Genomic DNA, 24,712 nt, shown 5'->3' with positions numbered 1-24,712 from the left:
ATACTGAAGCCCATGGAGAGGTGAAACGATGTGCCCAGAGTCACAGAGCAGGGTAGAAACTGGATGACATTCACACTCAGGCTCATGGGACCCCTGACCTCAGGTTCTAACAGCACATCTTCTCTAGAGGATGGGGTATGTTTCTCAACCTCGAGTCTGGCCAGTACTCAGAGCTATTTTTTGCTTTACTGGGTTTTTCTTATCTTCCCCAAATGAGAAAGGCTGGCAGACTGGGAGCTGCTTCTCTGCGATGAATTGTTTTAAAATCCGTTTCCTAAAGTCTTGAGGGCAGGAGCTCCCCAGGGAGGTGCCACCCCTCCATCTCGATGCCCCAGGGCTGTCACTGATATCAGGCCAGAGTGTAAATGAGGGCAACCTCTTTGGGGTCAATGATTCATCAGCACGTGCCCAGCATCTCAAACACGTGCACCCCATTTGACCAGCAAGCCCAGTTCTTGCTTAGACCAACGTGTAAAGACGCCCACTGAAAAGACGTTTACTGGCTTCAGCTTTGCCAGACAAAAAAGTTCTGGAAATTGGCTGCATGACACTTTAAATCTACTTACCACAACTGAATTATACACTTTCAAGGGGTTAAGATGGTCAGTTTTGCGTTATGTGTCTTTTACAACAATTGAAAATAGAGGCCGGGCGCGGTGGCTCATGCCTGTAATCCCAGAACTTTGGAAGGCCAAGTCAGGAGGATCACTTGAGCCCAGAAGTTTGAAACCAGCCTGGGCAACATAGTGAGACCCAGTCTCTACAAAAAATAATTAGCCAGGCATGGTGGCATGCATGTAATCCCAGGTAGGTATTCAGGAGGCTGAGGTGGGAGGAAGGCTTGAGCTTGGAAGGTCAAGGCTGTAGTAAGCTATGATCACACCACTGCTCTCCAGCCTGGGTGACAGAGCAAGACTCTATCAAAAAAAAAAAAAAAAAAAATGCAGAGTGGTTTACAAGAGAAACTGTAACCAGCCAATTTCCTATCACTATGGGATTAATTAAATAAACGCTGGTTTATCCAAACAAATCATGACTTACAACAAGGTCAGCAAACTGGCCACTGGGCCAAATCCAGCAGCTTGTTTTCTCTTATCTCATCCTCCAGAGTAGCTGGAACTACAGGCACGCACCACCACGCACGGCTAATTTTTGTATTTTTGGCAGAGATGGGGTTTTGTCATGTTGGCCAGGCTGGTCTCGAACTTCTGACCTCAAGTGATCCGCCCACCTCAGCCTCCCAAAGTGCTGGGATTACAGGCGTGAGCCACTGCACCAGTTCAAAAATGTATCACTTTTATAACCAGAGTAAACAATAAATATCATTTTATTATGGTCTTGGGCCTTCTAGGAAGCGAATGTTGAGGTTGACACTTTTGTTGAACAGGCCTGAGGTGGCCTTTTCTGACAACACCGGAAGTCATGGGCCTGTTATACCAACACTCCTACATGCACCAGTTTACAATGGGTTTGGGGCGTGGCGGCAGACACCCCATGGGAGATCTCACCACAAGCCCAGAGAGGGTCTCCCTGTTAAGAATCTTCTCTCTTCCTTAAGTTGGCCCAGGCACCGGGAGGGTGAATCTGATTTCTGGACTCGGCCCCATAGCTGAGGGAGTGGGGAATTGCTCTAGGGGGCTCACCTTGGGGGATAAAATGAGAAATTGCATGTGGGGTGCTTGGCACTGATGTGCTAGGCCTTTTGTGCACTTAACCTCACTGTGCTTACAAAGAGATGAGGTTACCCCCACCTCAAAATCCCAGGATCACTGTCTTTCTAACCCTCCTGGGTGCCATTTCAGGGGTGGGTTAGCTGAGGCTCAAGGTAGTTCAGTGACTCCTCCAGGTCACGAAGCCGGCAGGGGCTGGAACCGGGATTTGAACTAGGGACTGCCTGACTCCCCAGCTCCATGGACTCCACTACACGGGTTGCCCCCTGTCAGCAAAACTTTTTTGGGCTTGTCCATTAATAGTTCAGGCTCTGCTGAACAACCAACACACATTCACATGTCCGTATCATGCCCCTTCTCAGATGAGAACCTGAAGGCCAGAGCCCTCAAGTGACGTGGCCAGTGAAGAGGGCGCACACCTAGCAGTGCTCAGATTTCAGAGGTGACAAGGTCTGTTGTTCCACCCTGTTCCTCTAGACACCCCTGTCATGTCAGGGGGCCGAGGAGCCCTTTCAGAAAGCATAAGCCAAGAGGGCTGCTTGGAGGAGGCATCAGGTAAGTCTGAGGGCAAACCTGCCTCTTAGGCGTTTCTATAAAATGAGCTCCCAAGTGCAAATACATCAGCAAGCCTCAAAAAGAGGAACACTGGCAACCTCTGTTTATTGCCTATAACAGCCCATCCCAGGCAGGGCCCCTTGCACAAGACTCTTTATCTGGAAGCAGAACTCACATTCCAGCCTCCCGGCAGCAGGAGCCTCATTTCCCAGCTGCCTTTGACTACTCATTAACCAGGAGGAAGGCCTGGGGGAAGGGGAAGGGGCTGGACCCAGAGGCCGTTGCCAGCCTGGGGAAGTGGGCTAGAGTCAGCTCAATAAGGTTCAAATCCTTCCTAGCTGTGTGGCCTTAGGAACAATCAATTCATCCCTCCAAGCCTCAGTTTTCTGATCTGTACAATAGAGATGACATCAGTGCCCGCTTCACAGGGCTTCTGAGGAGGCCGTGAATGAGTCTGTGATGTGTTTAGCAGTGCCTGATGTGCAGTAAGCGCTCAATAAATTTGCCATATTTTTTCAAAAAGAGTAAGAGCACACCCACTTCTTTGGGTTGACAGAGGATACGTGAGTTAATACAGTAAACCTCTTCGCAGCATATGAGCCTGCTGAGTCCCGGAAGTGGCAGCAATTATTATTATTGACGTCTATAATTATTATGATGACGAGTGTGGAGGCTGACATGGAGTAGGTCACCTCCATGCCTGCCCAGCGGCTGGCTGGGTACACACCCCCGCCCGATGTCACAGCACAAAGAATATGTCTCCATGGGGTGGGACCGCTTGTGACCAAGCATCCTATGCCAGCGGGGCTTGATGAAAAGGAAGGACTTGGTCCAGCCGCTAGCAGCAGCAGGCTGAGGAGCTCTGGGCCACAAACAAACGCTTGTCTAGTCCCGGCTTCACAGGGGACCCCACTCCAACCAATCTAAACCCTGGACCAGTGGGAGCTTAACCTTCCCCCTTAGAAATTTCTGCCCAGGAAGCCAGGGTTTTCTAATTCCAAAGCAGAGTCTACAGTGGGTCTTGACATCAATGTAAGGGGTCAAGGCCATCTTTTTCACTAAATGAGACAGAGCAGACCAGAGCACAGCAGATGGTGAGTACGAGGATTATCTGAGAAACTTCAGTTTCAGGGCTTGAGTTTCACATGCGTGTTTGTGTACATGCGCACACAGGCCACATCCCATTGTAAAATGTATTTAATGAATGCCGAGGATTAAATAAGACTTTGAAAGCCCCTAGAGTAGGCAATGTCTTAAATCAGTGAAGAAGACATCCCTTAAACCCTTTTTAAAAACATAATGACGATCCTGAACTAAAAGAAAAATAAAGCTGCTGTAAACACTGCAATGTCATTAAGATCCACAGATAACAGAATCACGTCAATGTTAAATCAGTGTCCTGGGGTAGATAACTGTGCTAGGGTTATATAAGAGAATGGCCTTGCTCTTTTTTTTTTTTTTTTTTTTTTTTTGATACGGAGTCTTGCTCTTTCACCCAGAGCTGGAGTGCTGTGGCACGATCACGGCTCACTGCAAGCTCCGCTTCCCGGGTTTACGCCATTCTCCTGCCTCAGCCTCCTGAGTAGATGGCACTACAGGCACCCGCCACCACATCCGGCTAATTTTTTGTTTTTAGTAGAGACGGGGTTTCACCGTGTTAGCCAGGATGGTCTCGATCTCCTGACCTTGTGATCCACCCACCTCGGCCTCCCAAAGTGCTGGGATTACAGGCATGAGCCACCACGCCCGGCCTGGCCTAGCTCTTATGAAAGACCTGAAGGATTGAGGTGAAGGGGCATCACGCCTGCAATTTACTCCCCAATGATCCAGCAAAAATGGAAGAATGTTCACGTGACTATTTTTATTTCACATATTAGTGAGAAAGAGATGAAGCGAATGTGGCAAATGTTACCCATGGGAAAATCTCAATGAAGGGCATAATGCGAGGCCACTGTAATACTCTTGCAACTTTAGCAAAGGTTTTCCATTTTACTTATTTGTTTACTTATAATTTTATTTATATTATTTTTAATTTTTGCTGAGATGGGGCTCATTATGTTGCCCAGGCTGGTCTCAAGCTCCTGGCCTCAAGCGATCCTCCTGCCTTGGCCTCCCAAAGTGCAGGGATTACAGGCGTGAGCCACTGTGCCCTGGGCAACATCGTGAAACCCTGTTACTACAAAAAAATACAAAAATAGGCTGGGCATGGTCGTACGCGCCTGTAGTGCCAGCTACTAGGGAGGCTGAGGTGGGAGGATCACCTGAACCTGGGGAGATCGGGGCTGCAGTGAGCCCTGATGATGCCACTGCACCCCAGCCTAGGCGACAGAGTGTGACCCTGTCTCAAAACAACAACAAACCTTTAACAGAGACAGAGCCAAGCTCAGACCCCCAATCTTCAGAATCAACTCAGTGAGGGCCTCCTCCCCACGGCAGACTTGCTCCAGGCTACTCTGCAGCAGAGCCAGGACAGGGCCTAGGCTGGGTCTCCGAAACCAGTGCTTGGCCCATTTGCAGGGCCTCCCTGTGCCCTCTCTGGCACAGACTGGCTGGGGACCAAGCAGGCACAGAGTGGCCAACCCAGGCCAGGGGATCTGCCACCTGGAGGTGAGGTGTGGACAATGTCTGTGGGCCTCAGGGGTCCTATCTTGTCCTCCTAGAGCCTGGGAGAGACACGGAGCTCCTGAGCCCCCCACCTTGGGTCACTGCACAATGTGTGAGACACCCATCCCACCTGGAGGTCCAAGGTCACTTACCTTTGGGAGCTCCTCAGAAGGGCTGTGGTTCTGGTTCTGGATCTATTGCAAAGAGAGGAAGCAAAGACAGAAAAAAGAGATCTGGTCAGAGGCAGACTGTGCACAGGGCCTCCGATTTTTCACCCACTTGTAACCACCAGAACGTGTGTGCTGGGGAGGGGCTGACCAACCCCCATGAAAGGCCAGGACGCTGAGGCTCACACACGCAGACTCACACATGCCAACACAAGCTCACATGCAGACACACACTCAGACACATGTGTAATCATATGCAGACTCCCAGCCCCAACACTTGCCTGTGTCAGCCACACACACGTTCACAGTCACACACAGACCCACATGAGACACACACTCACAAGGCACTCCCACTCACTCACACATGCCCCTCTTCTGGATGCAGGGTACCCGAAACTCAGTCAGCAGCAAGAACCAGCATGTTGTCCTTGGTCAGAGGGGGACAAGGTTTCAGCTGCAAATGGGTAAGCTGTTCCACAGCCCTAGCCACAGAAAGCCCACACTCCTGAGCGCCCCGCCAGCTCAGTCACGTGGCCTGACTATTCCCAAGGGGCGCAGGGACACACCAGGGCCAGAGTGAGGGGCCTCGGAGAAGATCCTTAGGGGATGTGGTATTCACCAACCAGTTCGGGGGCGAGAATTACTGTGCCCAGGAAATCTGCTGAGCTTTGCTGAGCCAAGCAGTCCCAGACATGACTAACCCGGAAGACTTTTTTTTTTTTTGGTTCTGTTGTTTTTTCAGTAGAAGCTCAGTTTGGGAAATAGGCAATTGGGGGCAGATCACCTCCTCCTACCAGCAAAGCTCCTTGCCCTGAGGCTGGAAGGCTCTCTAGGATTCCTGGAATCTAAGTGTACAAAGTCAGGAAATGATTTCTTCTCAACTGAGATATTTTCAATGCATTGTTGAACTGGGATTAGCAGAGATGGGCAGGGGGTGTCTCTGGGGGAGAGGGTATGGGAGGGTGGGTCTGGGAGGGCAGACAGAGGAATCCAGGACCCCTGTCCTTGCTGTAGCCGCAGCCCTGCCCTGGCAGCCTCCTTCCCAGACCCAGAGGCACACTTGCCAGTGTCAGTAAATGCCAGTCCCAGCAGCCTACAGAGCTCCCTCTCCCCCAAATTAGATGACCTCATTGCTTCATTAGGGCCCCCGCATTCAACAGGCTCACACTGGCACCCACTGGGTCCGAGGCACTATGGGGTAGGAACAATCGGTCAACAACTTATGGTGCACTTCATGTGCCAGACACTACACTGGGCACATGAAGCTCAGCAGTAGATGACAGAGCCAAGGTCCCTGAGCTCATGAAGCGTGGAACCACGGGCTAGAGGCTGGGCACATGACAGCCCACCAAGGCTTCATTCTGGGCTCTGTGAAGGCTGGGGTGGATTAGTGATGTCTGCCGTGGGTTTGGGTGGTGGAAGTAGCAACGTAAACCTTGCTATCCTAGACCATACACAAGGAAGTGGGATAAAGTGAAAGATGAAGGCAGCCTGTTTAAAGCACAAGGTGAAGAGAATCAGAGGAAGGAGAGTATAATTCTGCCTGGGGCAAAACCTTACCAATTACAAGAGGCCAGCCCATCTCAGAGAGGAGGATAAGAATGGCACTAAAGGCCAGGTGTGCTCATGCCTGCAATCCCAGCACTCTTGGAGGCTGAGGCAGAAGCATCATAAGCCCAAGAGTTCAAGACCAGCCTGGACAACACAGGGAGACCTGTCTCTACAAAAAAAAAATTTAAAAATTAGCTGGGTATGGTGGCACATGCCTGTAGTCCCACCTACTTGGGAGGCTGAGGTGGGAGGACTGCTTGAGCCCAGAAGTTTGAGGCTGCAGCGAGCAGTGATCATACCACTGCAGTCCAGATGGGGTGACAGAGTGAGACCCTGTCTCCTGAAAAAAAAAAAAAAAAAGACTAGCACTAAAGTCCATCTATCTAGCCTGCTGGCACCCATGCCCCTTCTGGGGACAGCCTAAACCTGTTCCAGCAGGAGACCCGCATAGGCCTACATTGGAGCAGGGGGCGGCACTACACTGGTGAGCAGCTAGGGCATCCATGGAGAATGAAGCAGGCATAGAGAGACACAGAGCCAGGAAATGGAGAGAAAGAAACTGAGTCCCGATGACATCTTTCAGCACCTGGATTCAGCCCCAGGCTGAAGTATGGCCCTGGGCTTTTTTTTTTTTTTTTTTTTTTTTTTTGAGACGGAGTCTCGCTCTGTCGCCCAGGCTGGAGTGCAGTGGCCAGATCTCAGCTCACTGCAAGCTCCGCCTCCCGGGTTCCCGCCATTCTCCTGCCTCAGCCTCCCGAGTAGCTGGGACCACAGGCGCCGCCACCTTGCCCGGCTAATTTTTTGTGTTTTTAGTAGAGACGGGGTTTCGCCGTGTTAGCCAGGATGGTCTCGATCTCCTGACCTTGTGATCCGCCCGTCTCGGCCTCCCAAAGTGCTGGGATTACAGGCTTGAGCCACCGCGCCCGGCCGGCCCTGGGCTTTTAAGTTAAGAGTCAGTAAATGCTCTTTTTTATTTTTAATGTCAGTTTGGGCTGGGTGTGATGACTCATGCCTGGGAGACAGAGAAAGAGTCGTCTCAAAATAAATAAATTAAATAAAACTAAAGTCTGTTTGAACTGATTTCTGCCATTTGCAATATAAAAATCCAGACCTATACCCTGCCTTGAACTTGCTATGTAATTTTATGCATGTCTCTGACATACTCCTCCCATCATAAAAAAGAGGAAGGATGCGGATGACAGAACACCTGAGGTTCCCGCAGCCCTGGAACTCTAGTTATCACAGGCAAGGGTTAGGCCTGACCCTTCCCCCCAGCCCCACCCCTGGCCCCAGGCACACAGCCAGAGAGGTCATCAGCCCTTCTCAAAGTTAAACACAAAGCAGAATTGCCTGGAGGGCTCTTGAAAACCCAGATTGCAGAGCCCCACACCCAAGGTCTAAATGAGCAGGTCTGGGGTGGGGCCTGAGGTTCTGCATTCTGCAGGCTCCCACGTGATGCCCATACTGCTGGGCCAGGGACAGCATTTTGAGGACTCAGACTCACTACGTGTTCTACTTTCCCAGTTTGCTGAGGACAGGTGCTCAGTGCAAAAATAAAGCCCCAGCCAGCAGGAGACCACGACCTCTCTGTCCTCAAAGCAGACCGCGATTACGGAGAACGCCCGCATGGCTGCAGGGATGAGCCAGCCTTTAAACAACAGAAGCAGCAGGTCCCAGCTCCTGTGGTCCCACTGCTGCCCCTTCCAGCCAGCCGTGTTCCCTGGAATGTATCTAAATAATAGGGGAGGCTGTCAGAGGCTAAGGAGCCTCCTTGGGCTCTAGCAGGCTCCAGGCTGGTCTTCCAGGCGCCCAGAGCATCCCCGACGGCTCCCCTACTCCCAGGCAGCATGCCAGCCCTAAATCCCGCTGTGGGCCTTGTCCGGACACAGTGACCCAGGCCGCCCTGCTGTCAGCAGCCTGGCTAGCCCTGGGCTCTCCCCTGATTTACATCCGACTTGGCTGCCTTGAAAAGCCTCCTGTGGCTTTTGGAGCGAGGACACTGTTCAGTAGTAAAAGGCTTCCCCAACAGCATCCTTTCCAAGGTGGCGCTGGCCCAGCGTGAATGCCGGCAGGCTCCCAGCTGTGTGACCTTGGGCAAATTATCTGCCCTCAGCAGGGCCTCGGGTCTTCATGTGCAAAATGGGAATAATGGTGTCTTTGGTGAGGATTAAGGAGAGGATGTTCACGAAGCACAGGGTCTGGCTTTTAATGCACAGGAGGCACACAACAGCGCTGTTTATCTCCTTGATTCAGAGTGGTCCCCAGACCAGCACCATCCACAGTGCCTGAGAGTTGGTTAGAAATTCAGGGCCCCAGGCCCCACTTAGACCTGCTGTCTCACTGTTGTCACCCAGGCTGGAGTGCGGTGGCACGATCTCAGCTCAGTGAAACGTCTGTCTACCAGGCTCATCCTCCCGAGTAGCTGGGACTACAGGTGTGTGCCACCACACTCGGCAAATTTTTGCCTTTTTTGTAGAGATGGGGTTTTGCCATGTTGCCCAGGCTGGTCTCGAACTCCTGAACTCAAGCAATCCACCCGCCTCAGTCTCCCAAAATACTGGGATTACAGGCGTAAGCCACCACACCTGGACGAGCTTTTGCTTTTCTTTTTTTAAAAGTCTGTTCTAATCGATATCTTCTACCAGTGGTAGAAGAAGAATCCACATTATTGTTCCCTGAGGCAACGTTCTTCACTGAAAGCCTATTGCTACAGCTCTGCTCAGAGTAACTCTGGAACTCCTGTCCCCAAATCGGGACACCTCCTTTCAGAGGCAGGGCTGGGACATCTTGAAAAGCCGCCAAGAGGATGACTGCATCCTTAAAGGAGTCCCTTAAAGGAGCACCCCATGTGGTGACATGCGCTTCCACAATGGATAGAATGGTTTTTCCTCTCTTTATTCAGAAGGTATTTCCCTTAAACACAAAACCTATCTGGGCCACCCCTTACAGGACCAGAGAGGAGAAAGGACTCACTTAGATCACATAGCAAGCCAGAGGACAGGGGCATTCTAAGTCTGGTGTTGCAGTGCCTGGTGTAGGGCCTTTGATTTTAAAAGGGCATTAGCCATGCATGTGTAATTTTTTGTTTGACATCCATAGCCCTGCCAGTCTCAGACAGACAGACAGCTCCATAAGGGTACAGTTTGGTCTGTCTTGTTCACCAGCCACATCCCCAGGGCCTAGGACAGGACCTGGAACAACTAAATATTTGTTGGATGGATGGATTGATGGATAGTGATGGTTGAATATAATTTCCAAGCCTGGAGCCACCCAGATGTTCAAACCATATGTTCCCATTTCAGAGTAGAAGGAATCAGGCTATCTTGATTTGTATGTTGAGCAACCACTGTGTGCCACACCCCTAGACTGGATGCTGGAGCATCCATCCCTCCCACTGATGTGTCCCCAGTCAGGTGCATAGGTATAAGGTAAGACCATAAAGGTCTGAGCTCAGGTCAGAGGAAAGGACCACAGGGCTCAGAGCAGGGGAAGCTGAAGTCCACTTTAACTCACGTCATCTTTTTTGAGTGCTTACTATGTGCCAGGTACTGTTAAGAGGCTCAAGGAATGCCTCCTAGAGCAGGCAGCTCCAAGCTTGCCCCTTAAGAGTGGGAATAAGGAGTGATGGGAGGAAGGGCCTTGTGAGCTGAGAGGCCAGCATGGGCGGGGCTGAGAGAGCTGGACGCTTGGTCTAGCTAGGAGCAGAAACCAGCCAGACTACAAACAAGGAAAGAAGTTGTGGTAGGTGAGCGTGAACACTGGCCAAGAGCCAGATCGTGAAGGGCCTCCAATGCCAGGCTAAGGAGGTTGGACTTGATTTCACAAAGCACTAGGGAGCCACCACTGAAGGCTTTTGAGCAACAGAGTGACATGCAGAGAGCTGGTCCCCGGATGGTACAGAGAGGTATCCAGGAGGCACAGAGGTATCCAGGAGGCACAGAGGCTAGTGAGGAGACTGTTGTCTTGGGCTGGTGTGATGTCCACCTGCAGAGGAGCCACCAGGTGTCATCTCCGAAGGAATGAATGTCCTTGAAATCATGACCTGAGTCTTCCCTCTTGGTGCTGACTAGCCTTGGGGCAAGACAGCAGGTCCCTTAAGACCTCCCCCTTCCGGCACCCTTCACCCAGTAAGCATGACTCTGCTGAAATCGCTGGCCAACCACACTCCTCCACCTCCAACCAAGCAACTGGCAGCCTTGGGTTAAGGACTTTCCACTGGAACATGGCAGTGAGTCACTTGGCATTTATGTGCAAAGAAAAGTCCTGGAAAGGAAGGGCCTCTCAGGGCCTCCCAGCATGAGGAAAGACCATGCAGAGGAGTGGTCCTGAGCCTCTGGGTCGGGAAGGACCCAACATGAGCAGAACCCCGAGGGCTTAGCCCTCTGCCTTCTAGCCCAGGCCTGCTCAGATACCTACTGAGGGAGGAAGCCTTCCATTGCCAGCCCAACCCTTCTCCTGGCGACCACCAGCCATCTCCCTACCTTCCACTTTCTATTCCATGCAGTGGCCAGAGCTGCTCACCATGCTCCTTCCTGAGCTTTCTAGGAACTCCATCCTGGGTTCTGGGGGTGTCTCCTGAGCAGCCAAACCATAAGGAGTCTTTGCAATTGATACAGCTTTGCCCTCCCACCCGCTTTCCCGTGACTTGTGACAAATCCAGGATCTGAGAGTCATGAACAAATATCATCGAAGGTTTGAGGCAGTGGCATTAACCCTTTCCTTAAATCCCTCCCTGTCAAGGGGGGTTTCACATAAGCAATGTATGATGGATGCAGCTGGGAGGGGGGAGCACAGGGAGCCACATCTGTGAACAATGGTTCTTTTTTTTTTTTTTTTTGAGACGGAGTCTCACTCTATCACCCAGGATGGAGGGCAGTAGTGAGATCTTGGCTCACTGCAACCTCCGCCTCCCAAGTTCAAGTGATTCTCCTGCCTCAGCCTCCCAAGCAGCTGGGATTACAGGCGCCCCACCACTGTACCTGACTAATTCTTGTATTTTTAGTAGAGATGGGGTTTAACCATGTTGGCCAGGTTGGTCTTGAACTCCTGACCTCGTGATCCGCCTGCCTCAGCCTCCCAAAATGCTGGGATTACAGGTGTGAGCCAGTGTGCCTGGCCAACAATGGCTCTTTTGATGGCTTTATCTTCCTGGGTTGATAAGTGCCTCCCTGGGACCTCAGTGTCCTCATCCATAAAGTGGGTGGGCAGAGAAGGTTAACTGGATGATCACACAACCCCAAAGTCCCCACACTCCACACCCTGGGGCTGCTCTCCCTCAGACCTGAGGCGGCATTCCCAGACTGGATCCTTGGCCTGCCTTGGAATAAACTATCTTAGATTGTTCATTAACCTCCTCCTGATACAGATCTCCCCTCCCTCCTTGAGCACAGGGGCTGTTTATTCCTCCCTGCCCTCTTGGCCCTGGCCCTGTGCCTAGCACACAGTAGGCACTCATGAAAGTTTGCTGTGCAGCCAGCGGCATGAGGATGGGCTGAGGCATCAGGTGGACTCTGGGTCCAGCGCTCCTTCCACCCTCTCCTAGCTGAGTGTGGGCTGGGGCCATCCACTTTTCTGATGAACTCATCTCTGAGACAGGAAGGGGGATAAAGCACCATGGATGCTCAATAAATATGGGTTCCTTCCCTTCTCAGAATGCTGAATCGGCTCAGCTGGCACCTCAGCACCCTCTGGGGCAAGTCCTGCATGGGGGTATTTCATTTACTGAGCTGGCAGCACTGGAGGTGATCAGACAGGACACCCGAAGTCAGTGGCTCCCAAATGCAGGCTGGCTGTTTGGAATGGCCTGGCAGATCCGTGTGTTCTGACATGCAGTCCACATGGCCTGCTATTGGAATAGACCAAGTGGCAGAACCAAGAACAGTACCATGCCATTTTTGTTAAAAACAAAACAAAACTGGCCGGGCGCGGTAGCTCACGCCTGTAACCCCAGCACTTTGGGAAGCCGAGGCGGGCAGATCACGGTGTCAGGAGATCGAGACCATCCTGGCTAACACGGTGAAACCCTGTCTCTATTAAAAATACAAAAACAATTAGCCGGGCATGGTGGCGGATGCCTGTAAGTCCCAGCTACTCGGGAGGCCGAGGCAGGAGAATGGCGCGAACCCGGGAGGCGGAGCTTGCAGTGAGCCGAGATCGCACCACCACACTCCAGCCTGGGTGACAGAGCAAGACTCCGTCTTAGAAAAAAAAAAAAAAAAAAAAAAAACTACAGCTAGCTTCTAAACAGATCCCAAATAATGCCTGGATCAAATAGGAAACCAAAACTCAACTGAAAACTGATCCAGTAAGTAACAAAAAGGAGTCTATGTCCACATGGACACCTGGATATAGTTTAAGCTGTATGCAGAGGGAAATGTATAACCTTATATTAAGAAAGAGATATGATATACTGTCCAGCATTTTGGAAGGCTGAGGCAGGCGGATCACTTGAGGTCGGGAGTTAGAGACCAGCCTGGCCAACATGGTGAAACCCTGCCTCTACTAAAAATACAAAAATTAGCCAGGCATAATGGCACGTGCCAGTAGTCCCAGCTACTCAGGAGGCTGAGGCAGAAGAATCGCTTGAACCTGGCAGGCGGAGGTTGCAGTCAGCCGAGGTCAAGCCACTGCACTCCAGCCTGGGTGACAGAGCAAGACTCCATCTCAAAAAAAAAAAAAAGAAAGAGATATGATAGACAGGCAGGTGGACAGACTGAAGATCAGATTGTACTTTTTTTAAATGATCTGAAAGAATCACTTTTTAGTTTATGCAGTTTTGTATTGCTTGAGGTATATTACTTTTATAATTAAAAGTGAATGATTTACCAGTTTTTCAAAAAGTTAACACATATCTACCACCTTATAACCCAGCAGCTCTAGTCCTAGAGAAAGCAAAATACATGTCCATAAAAAGACTCGTACAGAAATATGCATATAGAAGCTTTATTAGTAATAGCCGCTCCCCAACTGGAAACAGTGTCCATCAACAGCATGGATGAACGCATTGTGGGACATCCATACAACGGGAGATGACTCAGCAATAAAAAAACAAAAATCAACTCCTGATATACTCAATAGCACAGATGGATCCCAGCAACGTCAAGCAGAAAAAAACGGACACAAGAGTACACACTAAATAAGTCCATTTATATAAGGATTTAGACTGGCAAAACTAATTTATGGTGACAGAAATCAGAAAGTGGGCCTGGTATGGTGGTCCATGCTTGTGATCCCAGCCTGGGATTCTGGGAGGCCCGCAAGGGTGGATCGTTTAAGCCTAGAAGTTTGACACCAGCCTGGCAACACAGCAAAACCCTCTCTCTACAAGAAACATAAAAGAAACTAGCCAGGTGTGGTGGCGTGCACCTGTAGTCCCAACTACTCGGGAAGTGAGGTGGGAGGATCATCTGAGCCTGGGGAGGTCGAGGCTGCAGTAGAGATCATGCCACTGCACTCTAGCTTGGGAAACAGAATAAGACTCTGTCTCAAAAAGAAAAAGAAAACGAAAAAGGAGAAAGTGGCTGTCTTGTGAGGTGAGGAGCACAAGACAACTTTCTGAGGTGCTGGAAATGTTCTATATCTTGATTTGGGTGGTGGTTACACAGGTGTATACATTTGTCAAAACTCATCAAACCGTAACAGAATCTTTGCATATTACTGCATGTAAATCATAACTCAATTTAAAAATATTTTTAAAAAATCATCTGAGGTGGGAGGATCACTTGAGCCCAGGAGTTCAAGACCAGCCCAGGCAACATGGTGAAACCTCATCTGTACAAAAAATACAAAAATTAGCCTGGAGTGGTGGGGCATGCCTGTAGTCCTAGCTACTTGGGAGGCTGAGGTGGGAGGATCACGTGAGCCCAGGAGATCGAGGCTGCAGTGAACCTGATGGCACCACTGTACTCCAGCCTGGGCAACAAAGTGAGACCCTGTCAAAAAAACAAACAAACAAACAAACACACACACACAAAAGAAAAACTTTAAAAATACAGATTCCCAGGCTCCACCCTCCTGCAAGTTCTGATTCAGTATGTCCAGGCTGGGCCTGGGAGTCTGGCTGAATATGTGTGTTTGTTTTTAAGTATCCCAGGCAATTCTGATACCTGACCACAGTTAGGGCAGTCCACCTGCCTCCCCTATCATTCCCTGCCCACTCTTTTGTTTTAGGTGGTTTATTATTTGTGTGTTGGTTTTTCCAAGAGAAAGTTGGTTGGCCATACCACGCTGGAGCTTTAGAAACAGAACAGCAATTCCTCACTCTCTCTGCTTTCCCTCTCGTAACCCCTAACTCCCACCCTTGGCATCAGCCTCTGCCCAGGTTTACAAATGAAGGCTCTGACCAGGTAAGACAAGAAAGGAAACTCTGCAGACCCGTTCAGGACTGGCATAACTCACCTAGAGACACTAGGGCTGTGTGCTCCGGGAGGTCAAAGTTAATGGCCTGTGTACCAGTTAAATAGCATGTCCAGGCCTTCACCCCCATGTTTACAGAAGGAGTTCAGGGTAAGACTCATTGGTAAAGAAAATGCTTAGTGGCTCAGTGACTCTCGGTCTCCTGGACCCCAGCTCTGTTCCTTACTCACCATCAGGGGTCTCCTGGGCTCCAGGCTTGACTGGCTTCTCCCCGACTATCCCTAAACGCAGTGTGATTCCTGCTGCCCTCAGGAGAAAGCCCAAGCCCACTTACACAACATTCAAGGCCCTCCAGCTCGGCACGGTGGCTCACACCTATAATCAACACTTTGGGAGGCTGAGGCGAGAAGATTGCCTGAGCCCAGGAGTTTGAGACCAGCCTGGGCGACATAGTAAGACCCTGCCTCTATTTTTATATGTGAAAAAATCAAACACCCCCCTACCATCTGGCTCCTATTCCTCTCTCCAGCTAGGACCCAGGGAACCTGTTCTACAAACATGCTTGGCTATTTCACGCCACTGTGCCCTTGTAGCTGCTCTGCCCCCTGTTGAGAATGCCAGCCCATCCTGTTTCTCCACCCACAGATAATGGCAACTCCGATACTGTGTCCTCTAGGAAGCAAAAGTGCCTCCTGCCTACTACCCCTCCCTCACTGGCACACTCAGCAGCTCCTTGGGTCTTCTTCACTGTACCCCATGGATGGTAATGGCCATTGCAGCTACCACATGCTTCTACCTCTGGGACAGAAGCTCCTAGAAAGCCAACACTCTACCCTGAACCCAGTGCTGGCCCAGAGCTGACCTTAACCAAGGTCTATTAACCAACTAAATGAAGCACATTAAAAAAGTGCTCTCGTTCTCACTGGAAGGCTTACTTAGGCATTTCCCGATCCACAGCTCCTGCCCAGAACCCATAAATTCAAACGAACACTCTGGCCAAGTTGGCAAGCACAGGAAAGTGAGATGCAGCCCCAAAGAATCTGACTCTTGCTCATGACCTCCTGCAGAAGTGGGGGATCAGCATGTACCTGCCAGGGTGGCCCTGGGATTCCAGGCCAACCCCAATTCCAGGCAGATCCCCTCTGGCTGCAGCTGAGCTGCATTCTGGGGAGCCCTTATAATTTACTTCTCAGCTCTTTTCTATATACGGGAATGTGTTCAATGACTCACAAGTGTCTTATCATTCAGGACCTTTGGAAAGACTTTCAGAGAAGTACAGCTCCCAAATCCTTTGACAAACTGACAGGCGGACAAGTTCAGGTTAGAAAGCACAGTCCCCAGAGCCTGGATTGCCTTGTGGAGGGCTGACCCCTGCAGCAGGATGGGTAGCAGGGCTCGGGGGAAGGCACAAAGAAGGAAGAATGAGTAACTAGGGACAGAGGCAAGGTGCAAATGGGTCCCATAGGCTCACTCTCCTGCCCTGGGGACTGGGGCACCTTTGTTCCTCATTTTCCCCAGGCCCTGGTTCAATTTCAACTCCCCAGGATATCAGCGACCAAAGCCCCATGGGGCCAAAACTCACAGCTGAGCTAGGGAAAGCATTTTGAAACTTAATTTTGTCCAATCAAGGCAAAGTCCCTTAGGTGCCTCTCAGTTTGTCCATCTGTAAAATGGGTACTGCTCACCAGGCCTCCAGACTTTGAAAAGCAGATGTGGCCCAATCACCACAGGTTGAGGTGACAGGAATGAGGTAGGAGAGGATGATTGCAGCTGAGCCATGGGTTAGTACAAGGGTATCCCCGAAGGACAAAGCCTCCAGAACGCACCTTGGCCCTTGCCATACACCACAGTGACCCGGGACCTCGTGACACCCTCTAATCAGCAGCTCTACAGCCGAGCCCGGCTTTACAGCTTACCACAAGCTTATTCAACCTCATCTCCCTCAATCCCCTCAAGGACGTAGTGAGGCCAGCACTGGCGTCCTTGCTGCCCAGGCAGCCAAGCCGAGGCTCAAAGAAACGAAGGGAATCAATCAAGGTCACTCGCCCATTAAAACAAAGCACAGGACTTCAATCAATTCCCTGGGGACAAGCTCCTACCTCTGGTCCCTGGTTTACTCTATAACCAGTCTGCCCCACCCATTTTACAGGTAAGGAAACTGAGGCTGAAAAAGGGTTGCCCAAGGTCAACTGGGGGCTGAGCCAGGCCTAACACCTCCCACCATTCCACCAGTCCCACCCTGTTGGGGGTTCTTAGCCGTGCTAGGCCCCCTTCAGATCCTCTCCAACACCATCTTGATGAAATTCCTCCCCCACCCCACCTCCTCATGCCCACCCCACACTCCCTGGGTGACTCCCTGGTCGAGATGGAGGCAGGTGGTTGCTAAGCACTCACCCGCTCTCTCTCTCATAAAAATAAACTCCTTCTGGTTAGGAGACTCTGGACAAGATCCCCTCCCTTCTAGCCAACAAAAAATTAAAAGGAAATTTTAAAAAGATCTCCTCAGTGACATTTACTTGAACGTCAGCTGTGCCAAAGCGGGGGCCAATTTATTGAAGTCCAAATGGAGCCATGCGCCAGTAAACCTCAGCCCGAAGACCCTCCATTCAAGTGTCTGGGCAATTACTGAGCTGATTTATTTCCCCAGGCAGGGAACAGGGGCCCAGGCTGCCTCCCAAGCTTTTGGGGCTGGTCCTGGGGATGCCGGGATCTGGCAGAGGCCCGACAGTGACCAAAATAGCCAGGCCGGTGGCCCTGCCCGGCACACACCTCCCTGCCTGGGAGAGCTGCCCACAGGTCTCCTCTCCAGTCCAGGCTGAAGTCCAGGCTGAAGCTTTGAGGCTGTAGGAGGAGGTCCCTGGAATTCTCTCTGTGCGGCTTCCCTAGTGGGAGGGGGACGAGAATCTCCTACTCAAAAGAGGAACCCACAGAAGGAAGAGAAATAGTCTGGAGGAGGAAGTGTCCTGCTGGCCCTGCCGGCTGTCCACTACCCCTTGGCTGCCCCTCCGGGCCTTGGTCCCACCACTTGGACTGCTGGACGCCGTCGCTGCCACCTGCACACCACCTATGGAGTGCATGCACCTATGGAGCCATGCTGCTCTATCACCTCTCCCCACTCAGCGCCGGCCCGGGAAAACCAGCTCTGGCCATTTGACCCTCTAGGCACCGGGGACGCCCTCTTGGGTACAGCCGAGGACACATAAGTGCCTACAACCAGGGACCTGGAGACACAACCACACTCAGGGACACGCACGTGCACCCGGCCAGGGCCTGGAAGACGCAGGCCCCCCCAAACACATTCATGCAGACACAAACGGGGACACACAAGAGCACACATCCAAAAGACAGCACACTCAGGTATCTCTCACACACACACACAGGCACACACACACAGCCCAGCACACAGAGAATAGCAGACATGCCCCGGAACACACATGTGCACGCTGCTGGGGACACGGTGAAACAGCCACCCTCAGAAACATAGACACGGGGATACGGAGGCACATGTAGGCATTCTGACCGAGAAAGACACACAGACATACCACACACAAACACACACACACACACACACACACACACACACCCCCCACACACACATCCCTGCCGCCCGCACCAGGAGCCGGAGCCCTTTCGCCTGGGAAACAATAACAGCCCCGCCAGCGGGACTGAGCAGGCGACCCTCGGTCCCTTCCGTGGTGGTGAAAGGGGCGCCGGATGGGCGCACGCGGAGGGGAGGAGGCCGGGACTGCGGAGACGCGGGGATGGGGAGGGGCTGCAGACGGCGGGCAGCGCCGGCTGCGCGCCCGGCTCCCCGTCCCTCGGGTACCTGGGGTGGCTGCGGCGCCGTCCGCGCTCTGCTCGGCTGCGCCCGGTTGCGCCGGCCAGGGGCTGCCTGCCCGCTCGCTCTCTGACCCGAGGGGTGAACGCTCCGCACTCCCTCTTGGCGCAGCTCGGCCTCTGGGCTTGCGGTCCTCGGGGCTCGGCGTTGGCGGCGGCGCGAAGGAAGCGGTAATTTATAAGCGGCTTCTTCCTGACCTCGCGTGTCTGTTGTCTGAGCAGGCAGCTCTCAGCATCACCCATCCTGCTGGGTGGAAAAATACCAGCTCGGCCGGGCCGGGGGCGGGGCCGGGGCGGGGCCTGGGCGTCTAGCCCCGCCCCAAGTGCGGACACACGCGCTCACACACACACATGCACACACACACACGCATACACGCACGCGCGCATGGGCTCGGACACACAAAGAACCCGGGCTCGCCGAGCGCGCGCGCACACCCTCAGGCTGCGCGGCGAACGTTCGTTGCCAGGTGCGGCAGTCCGCCCTGGGCGCCTCCTGCCTGCGAAAGAAGAGCAGGACAGACCCGACCCGACCCACCTAGTCCCCTCCTTCACAGCAGCCTCCAAACTCCACCGCTCGCCTCTCCTCCAGGCTCCTAGGATGAGGCCCAGGGCTCCTGGAGCAGCCAGGTGCAGACCAGACCGGGCTTGCACTCCACTCCGTTCCCCTGGGCGATCGTCCACGTTCTGGGAGACTCGGTATACCCCTCCCAATAGTCGGCACGGTCACCGAGCTCTCACCAGGGGCGGGAGGGTGGCCTGAGCTTGTGGTGTGAAGCCAGGTACAGAGCTCCAGAATCCTGGCCTTGCCATGGCTGTGTGACCCTGGGCAAGTGACTCACAATTTCTGTGCCTCAGTGTCCTCATCTATAAAATGGAAAGGAAAAATAGTAGCGCTTGTCTCCTCTGGCTGTTACGAAGATCCAAGGTTAACAGCATAGAGACCTCGGAACACACCCGGCATCTAGGAAGTGCCAAGCCAGTGTCAGCTAATGTGACTATTTTTAAATGGAGATGGGGAGTGTGCCATTATTCTTGTCCTTATTTGAATGAACGGGCCCTCAGGGACCATTTTTCACAGCCCTGCCCTGGCAACATGAGAGGGAAACGCTGTGAGAACCCCCAACCCCAGCTTTCCCCTGTTCCCCCTCTCTCCCTCTGCACCTGGGAGGCAGGGAGGAGAGAGCCGATCCTTCCACCATTTACACTGAGAATAAAAGAAGAAATGCCGGCCAGGCGTGGGGGCTCACGCCTCTAATCCCAGCACTTTGGGAGGCCGAGGGGGCAGATCACCTGAGGTCAGGAGTTCGAGACCAGCCTGGCCAACATGGCGAAACCCCGTCTCTACTAAAAGTACAAAAATTAGCCGGGTGTGGTGCCGGGCCCCTATAATCCCAGCTACTCAGGAGGCTGAGGCAGGAGAATCGCTTGAACCCGGGAGGCGGAGGTTGCAGTGAGCCGAGATCACACCACTGCACTCCAACCTGGGCGACAAGAGTGAGTCTCAAAAAAAAAAAAAAGAAGAAGAAGAAATACCACACAGGTCTGACCAAGAGCCATCCCACTCGGGCCAAGATCCCCGCCTGGAAGGGCTCTGCAGCTGCTCTCCCTGTACAGCCCCAGGATGCTAAGGAGCATCCTGAAGTGACACTGTCTCTCCCTGGAGGCCCCTGCCGTCGGACTCCAACCTGACCTTCCGGTGGGTGCTCCTCATACTGGCTCCAGCCAAGCCAGACAAGGACCACTAGGCATATGCCCTTCCTTGTCTTCCTCTGGTGCCCTCCTCACCCTTCTCTGCTGGCCCCAGGTGGCCCCTTCCTCCAGGAAGCACCTGGGGACCAGCAGTGCCTCTAGGGTCCCAGTGGCCCACGTGACATCTGCTTCTGGCCACCTGAGCACTCTCCTTTGAGTTCAGGATCACCGTACCCTTTTATAGGTGAGAAAACAAAAGCTGAGGAAGTGACTGGGTGTCCCATATCCCTCTGCTTCAGATATGAGGTTCCCTCACGAGCTGCAGGAACAGACATCAAGCAAAAACTCCTCAGACGCCCTGTGCATGTGTGGCCGCACAGGGCACAAAGGCTGAAGCAAAGGGGCAGGTCCTGGCGTGGGGAGGGGACTCTGGGGTTGAGGTTTGAACCAAAAGGAGGCTTTGACTAAGCCACGAGCAGTGAAGCCAGCAGGAGAGGAAGCAAGTTCTAGCAGAGGTGCCTGCCGTGCAAAGGCCTGAGAGCAAGGTTGTTGGTGGCAGGGCTGACCTGTGTGGTATTTCTTCTTCTTCTTTTTTTTTTTTTTTGAGACTCACTCTTGTCGCCCAGGTTGGAGTGCAGTGGTGTGATCTCAGCTCACTGTAACCTCCGCTTCCTGGGTTCAAGCGATTCTCCTGCCTCAGCCTTCCAAGTAGCTGGCATTACAGTCATGCCCCACCACGCCTGGCTACTTTTGCATTTTTAGTAGAGACGGGGTTTCTCCATGTTGGTCAGGCTGGTCTCAAACTCCCAACCTCAGGTGATCCGCCCGCCTCGGCCTTCCAAAGTGCTGAGATTACAGGCCACCACGTCTGGCTTTAACTTACTTTTCTTTGGCACCTAATTATGTACCCTGCATAGTTAAATGCATTTTAATAAGTTAACCCTTTTCATCCTGACAACACCCCTATGAGATTGGTACAATTATTTCTTCCGTTTTATAGAAGGTAAAACTGAGTCACAGAGAAGTTAAGTAACTTCCCCAAGGTCACTCAGCTGGCAGATGGTAGAGCTGGAATTCAAACCGAGGCCACCTGGCTCCAGAGGTTACAATCTTGAATGAGGGGATTCTGGGTGGGCAATTGCCAGACAAAAAACCTAGCCCCAAAGAGAGAAAGGAGGAGGAGGAGGCAAGAAGATCCCCAACCTCAGCCCCAGGGAGAGGTGACAGATGAGGTGGAAAAGAGATGGTCAGACCAGAGCGGGGACCAGGAGGAGCCAGTGCCAAAGCTAGAGGCATGCACAGGGTGGAGAGAGCTCAGTGTGGGAGGCCACAGACCCTAGCTCCACCTCAGCTCTGTGGCTTCCCAGCTGCGTGGCTTGGGCCTGCAGGCCTGCTCTCTGAGCCTCAGTTTCCTCATTGTAATATGAGATAAAATACACCTTGCCTCATTGAGCCATTCTGAGGAGATTAGAGGTCTCAAACTGAGGGCCTTAAACCGGATCCAGTTCCCAGATGCGCTTCTTTGGCCATCACTGAGCTTTAATGTGTTTGGAGTTAATTTTTATGAATAAAAATGTGGAAGATTTCACATTTTAAAAATCTAGCCAGTCTGGGCAACAAAGTAAAATTTCATCTCTAACAAAAAATTTTAAGACATTAGCCGGGTATGGTGGTGCGTGACTGTGGTCCCAGCTACTCAGGAAGCTGAGGCAGGAGGATCACTTGAGTCTAGGAGGTCAAGGCTGCAGTAAGCTATGATTACACTACTGCACTCCAGCCTAGGCGAGAGAGCAAGACCCTGTCTCCAAACAACACCAATAACAACAACAACAAAACCAGAATGCCTGGTTTATCTTGAAATATGGCAGAATGGGGCCCCCCAGGCCCATTACCCACCTGTCTACAATGTCCTGGAGCTGAGGGGCATTAGCCACCCTCTCACATGGGGACATGGGCTCCCCAGGGGGCCACAGCTCCCTCCTAGCTAGTTTGCTCCTTTCTGTCACCTACCGGCCCTTGCAGGGAGCTGAATTTGAGATCCATGATGCACTTTGTGCACCCTGCCCCCTGGAAGACAACTGAGTACCAAGGGAAATGAAAAGCTTTGGCAACAAGGAGGGAGCTTCAGGGAAAGCCAGGCAGAGGTTCCCCTCAGAACCGTAGACTAGGCTGAAATTCCACTGGGACTAATTCTTCTCATTTCAAGAATGAAAATTGATTGCTGGACAGAGCTCCTGGAGGGCCAATTTTCAGGCTGTAGTCTACAGCTGTCCACTTAGAGGCAGTGAATGAGATTTTTCAAAGCCTACTTTATGATTACTTACTTTAGCAGCTCTCAATAGTAAAATAAAATTGATCCAGGACTTTGATCAAAACTTCTCGTCCCTTGCTAGGGAAGAGTTTGTCTCATCTATCAGGCCACCAACAAGAGTTGTTGCAATGCTGTGGGAGCTGCAGCCCATCCTGGGCCACAGGGCCAGCTCAGGGATCTTGCTGGAGATTGAGGATTGTCTGGTCCGCGTCTTACACGTCTCAGAACATCATCCCTGGGAGCAGCCCTGAAGAGACCAAGGGTCAGTGGCAGGGCTGCTGAGTGGCTGCCTCCCTGACCTGGCCAGCATCTCCTGGGCACACTGCAGTGTGTCCATTTCCCTGGGTGTGTAGGTGGCTGCAGAGCCTTGTCAGAGCATCTGGGCCTTCAGGGATCTGCTTCCTGCCCACCAGCCTCCTCTTGCCCGCATGCAAATCTCAGTTCCATCCCTCATGGGCTGTGTGACCTAGAGTGAATAATGTGACCTCTCTGTGCCTCGGTTTCTTGATTTGTACAGCCTGTTAATCATAACCCCTCTGCTGCAGATTATTGTGTGGAGTGAGTGGACGTGATTGATGTGAAGCATCTAGCCAGGTCCCTGGCATACAGTCTAGCACTCTGGAAAGCAGGACTCCCACCTACCCCTACCACCTGTATGCTCCAGGCTTTCTTGCCTCCAGGACTTCACCCTTGCTGCTCCCTCCTGCCAAGCACTTTGCCCATTGCCCTCTTGCATCCTGGGTCTCTGCCAAACTTGGAGCCTCAGAAAGAGAACACCCAGGAGGCAGGGATGCCAAGCAGTCCCAGCATGGGGCCTGGAGCACAGTGGACCCCAGGAAACCCTTGCAGGATGTGGTCTGTGGGTGGCAAGTGCCTGGACTCACTTCCTCTTCTCCCTTGGTGGGCACAGCAAAATTACCCCAGAGGTGGACAGACAGGGAAGTTGTCAGTGTTGGAGACAGCCCTGCAGGGAACTGGGGACCCACAGCACATTTAGTCATTCACTAGCACTGCAGACAGATGCTCTCCAGCTTCACAGCCACCCCAGGCCGGGCCATGTTCTCTCCCTTCTGCCTGACTGCAGGGGACATCTTCCTCCCTGGCTTCCTCTCCTCCCCGACAGCCCATCTCCACTCCTGGGACTCTCTATGGCGTATAGCCATTGCAGCAAACAATTTGGTAGTTTCTTTTCTTTTACTTTTATCTTTTTTTTTTTTCCTGAGACAAAGTCTCTAAAAAATGCTGTTGCCCAAGCTGGCCTTGAACTCCTGGGCTCCAGTGATCCTCCCACCTCAGCCTCCTAAGTAACCGGGGTTATAGGCACACCACCACGCCCAGCTACTCTGGCAGTTTCCGATAAGGTTATAAATTTCTTATAAGATTAAACACAACACTGTGAGCCAGCAATTGCACACCCAGGTAATTGACCAGAGAGAAATGAAAATGTTTGTTCACCCAAAGACTTGTGAATGGCAGTGGTATTCATACAGTCCAAAATGGAAACAGCCCTGGTTGTATCTGTCAATAGAAGAATGGAAAAACAGATGGAAGGACTGTAATTCACAGGTGAAAAGGAACAGGCTATGAGAGGCTCCAAACCGAGGGGGCAGAGGGGTGTGTCTCCAAAACACAGTGAGCCCAGTGAGAGAAGCCAGAGCCACGGACCAGATGCCCTGCAGTGGGTCCCTGTACATGGACTTCAAAGTCAGGCAGAGTGAATGAGGGTCATGGGAATAGGAGCAGTGGTTGCCTCCAGAGGTGAGGAGGGATGGGGTGAGGTGGAGTGGGGTGGGGTGGGGTGGGGTGGGAGATGGGGTGGGGGTGGGGTGGGGTGGGGTGGGAGATGGGGTGGGGTGGGGGTGGGGTGAGGTGGAGTGGGATGGGGGTGGGGTGAGGTGGAGTAGGGTGGGGGTGGGGTGGGGTGAGGTGGAGTGGGGTGAGGTGGGGTGGGGATGGAGTGAGGTGGAGTGGGG

The 24,712-nt window shown here is 52.3% G+C and overlaps 2 protein-coding genes across 3 annotated transcripts in view; one reads left to right on the top strand and one right to left on the bottom strand.

The window, feature by feature from the left end:
• SLC6A6 (solute carrier family 6 member 6) overlaps positions 1 to 18,982 on the bottom strand; it is an 85,577-nt gene extending 66,595 nt beyond the window's left edge. Inside the window, exons 1-2 of one of the 2 annotated variants that reach the window (XM_050781666.1) lie at positions 18,729 to 18,982; positions 4,982 to 5,023 (exon numbers count right to left, since the gene is read on the bottom strand). In XM_050781666.1, coding sequence (XP_050637623.1) covers positions 4,982 to 5,023; positions 18,729 to 18,982 — 296 coding nt within the window. Of the gene's footprint in view, positions 1 to 4,981; positions 5,027 to 18,728 lie in introns of those variants that run through there. The other variant, XM_050781664.1, reaches the window with a different exon arrangement.
• The window catches only part of XPC (XPC complex subunit, DNA damage recognition and repair factor), a 330,052-nt gene that overhangs the window by 42,962 nt on the left and 262,378 nt on the right, over positions 1 to 24,712 (top strand). The gene's annotated exons all lie outside the window — the stretch shown is intronic.

Source organism: Macaca thibetana, chromosome 2 (genome assembly GCF_024542745.1).
Source record: "Macaca thibetana thibetana isolate TM-01 chromosome 2, ASM2454274v1, whole genome shotgun sequence".
NCBI classification, from domain to species: Eukaryota; Metazoa; Chordata; class Mammalia; order Primates; family Cercopithecidae; genus Macaca; species Macaca thibetana.
The sequence above is the reverse complement of the archived record's forward strand: the minus strand, read 5'-3'. Positions and strand labels throughout refer to the sequence as shown.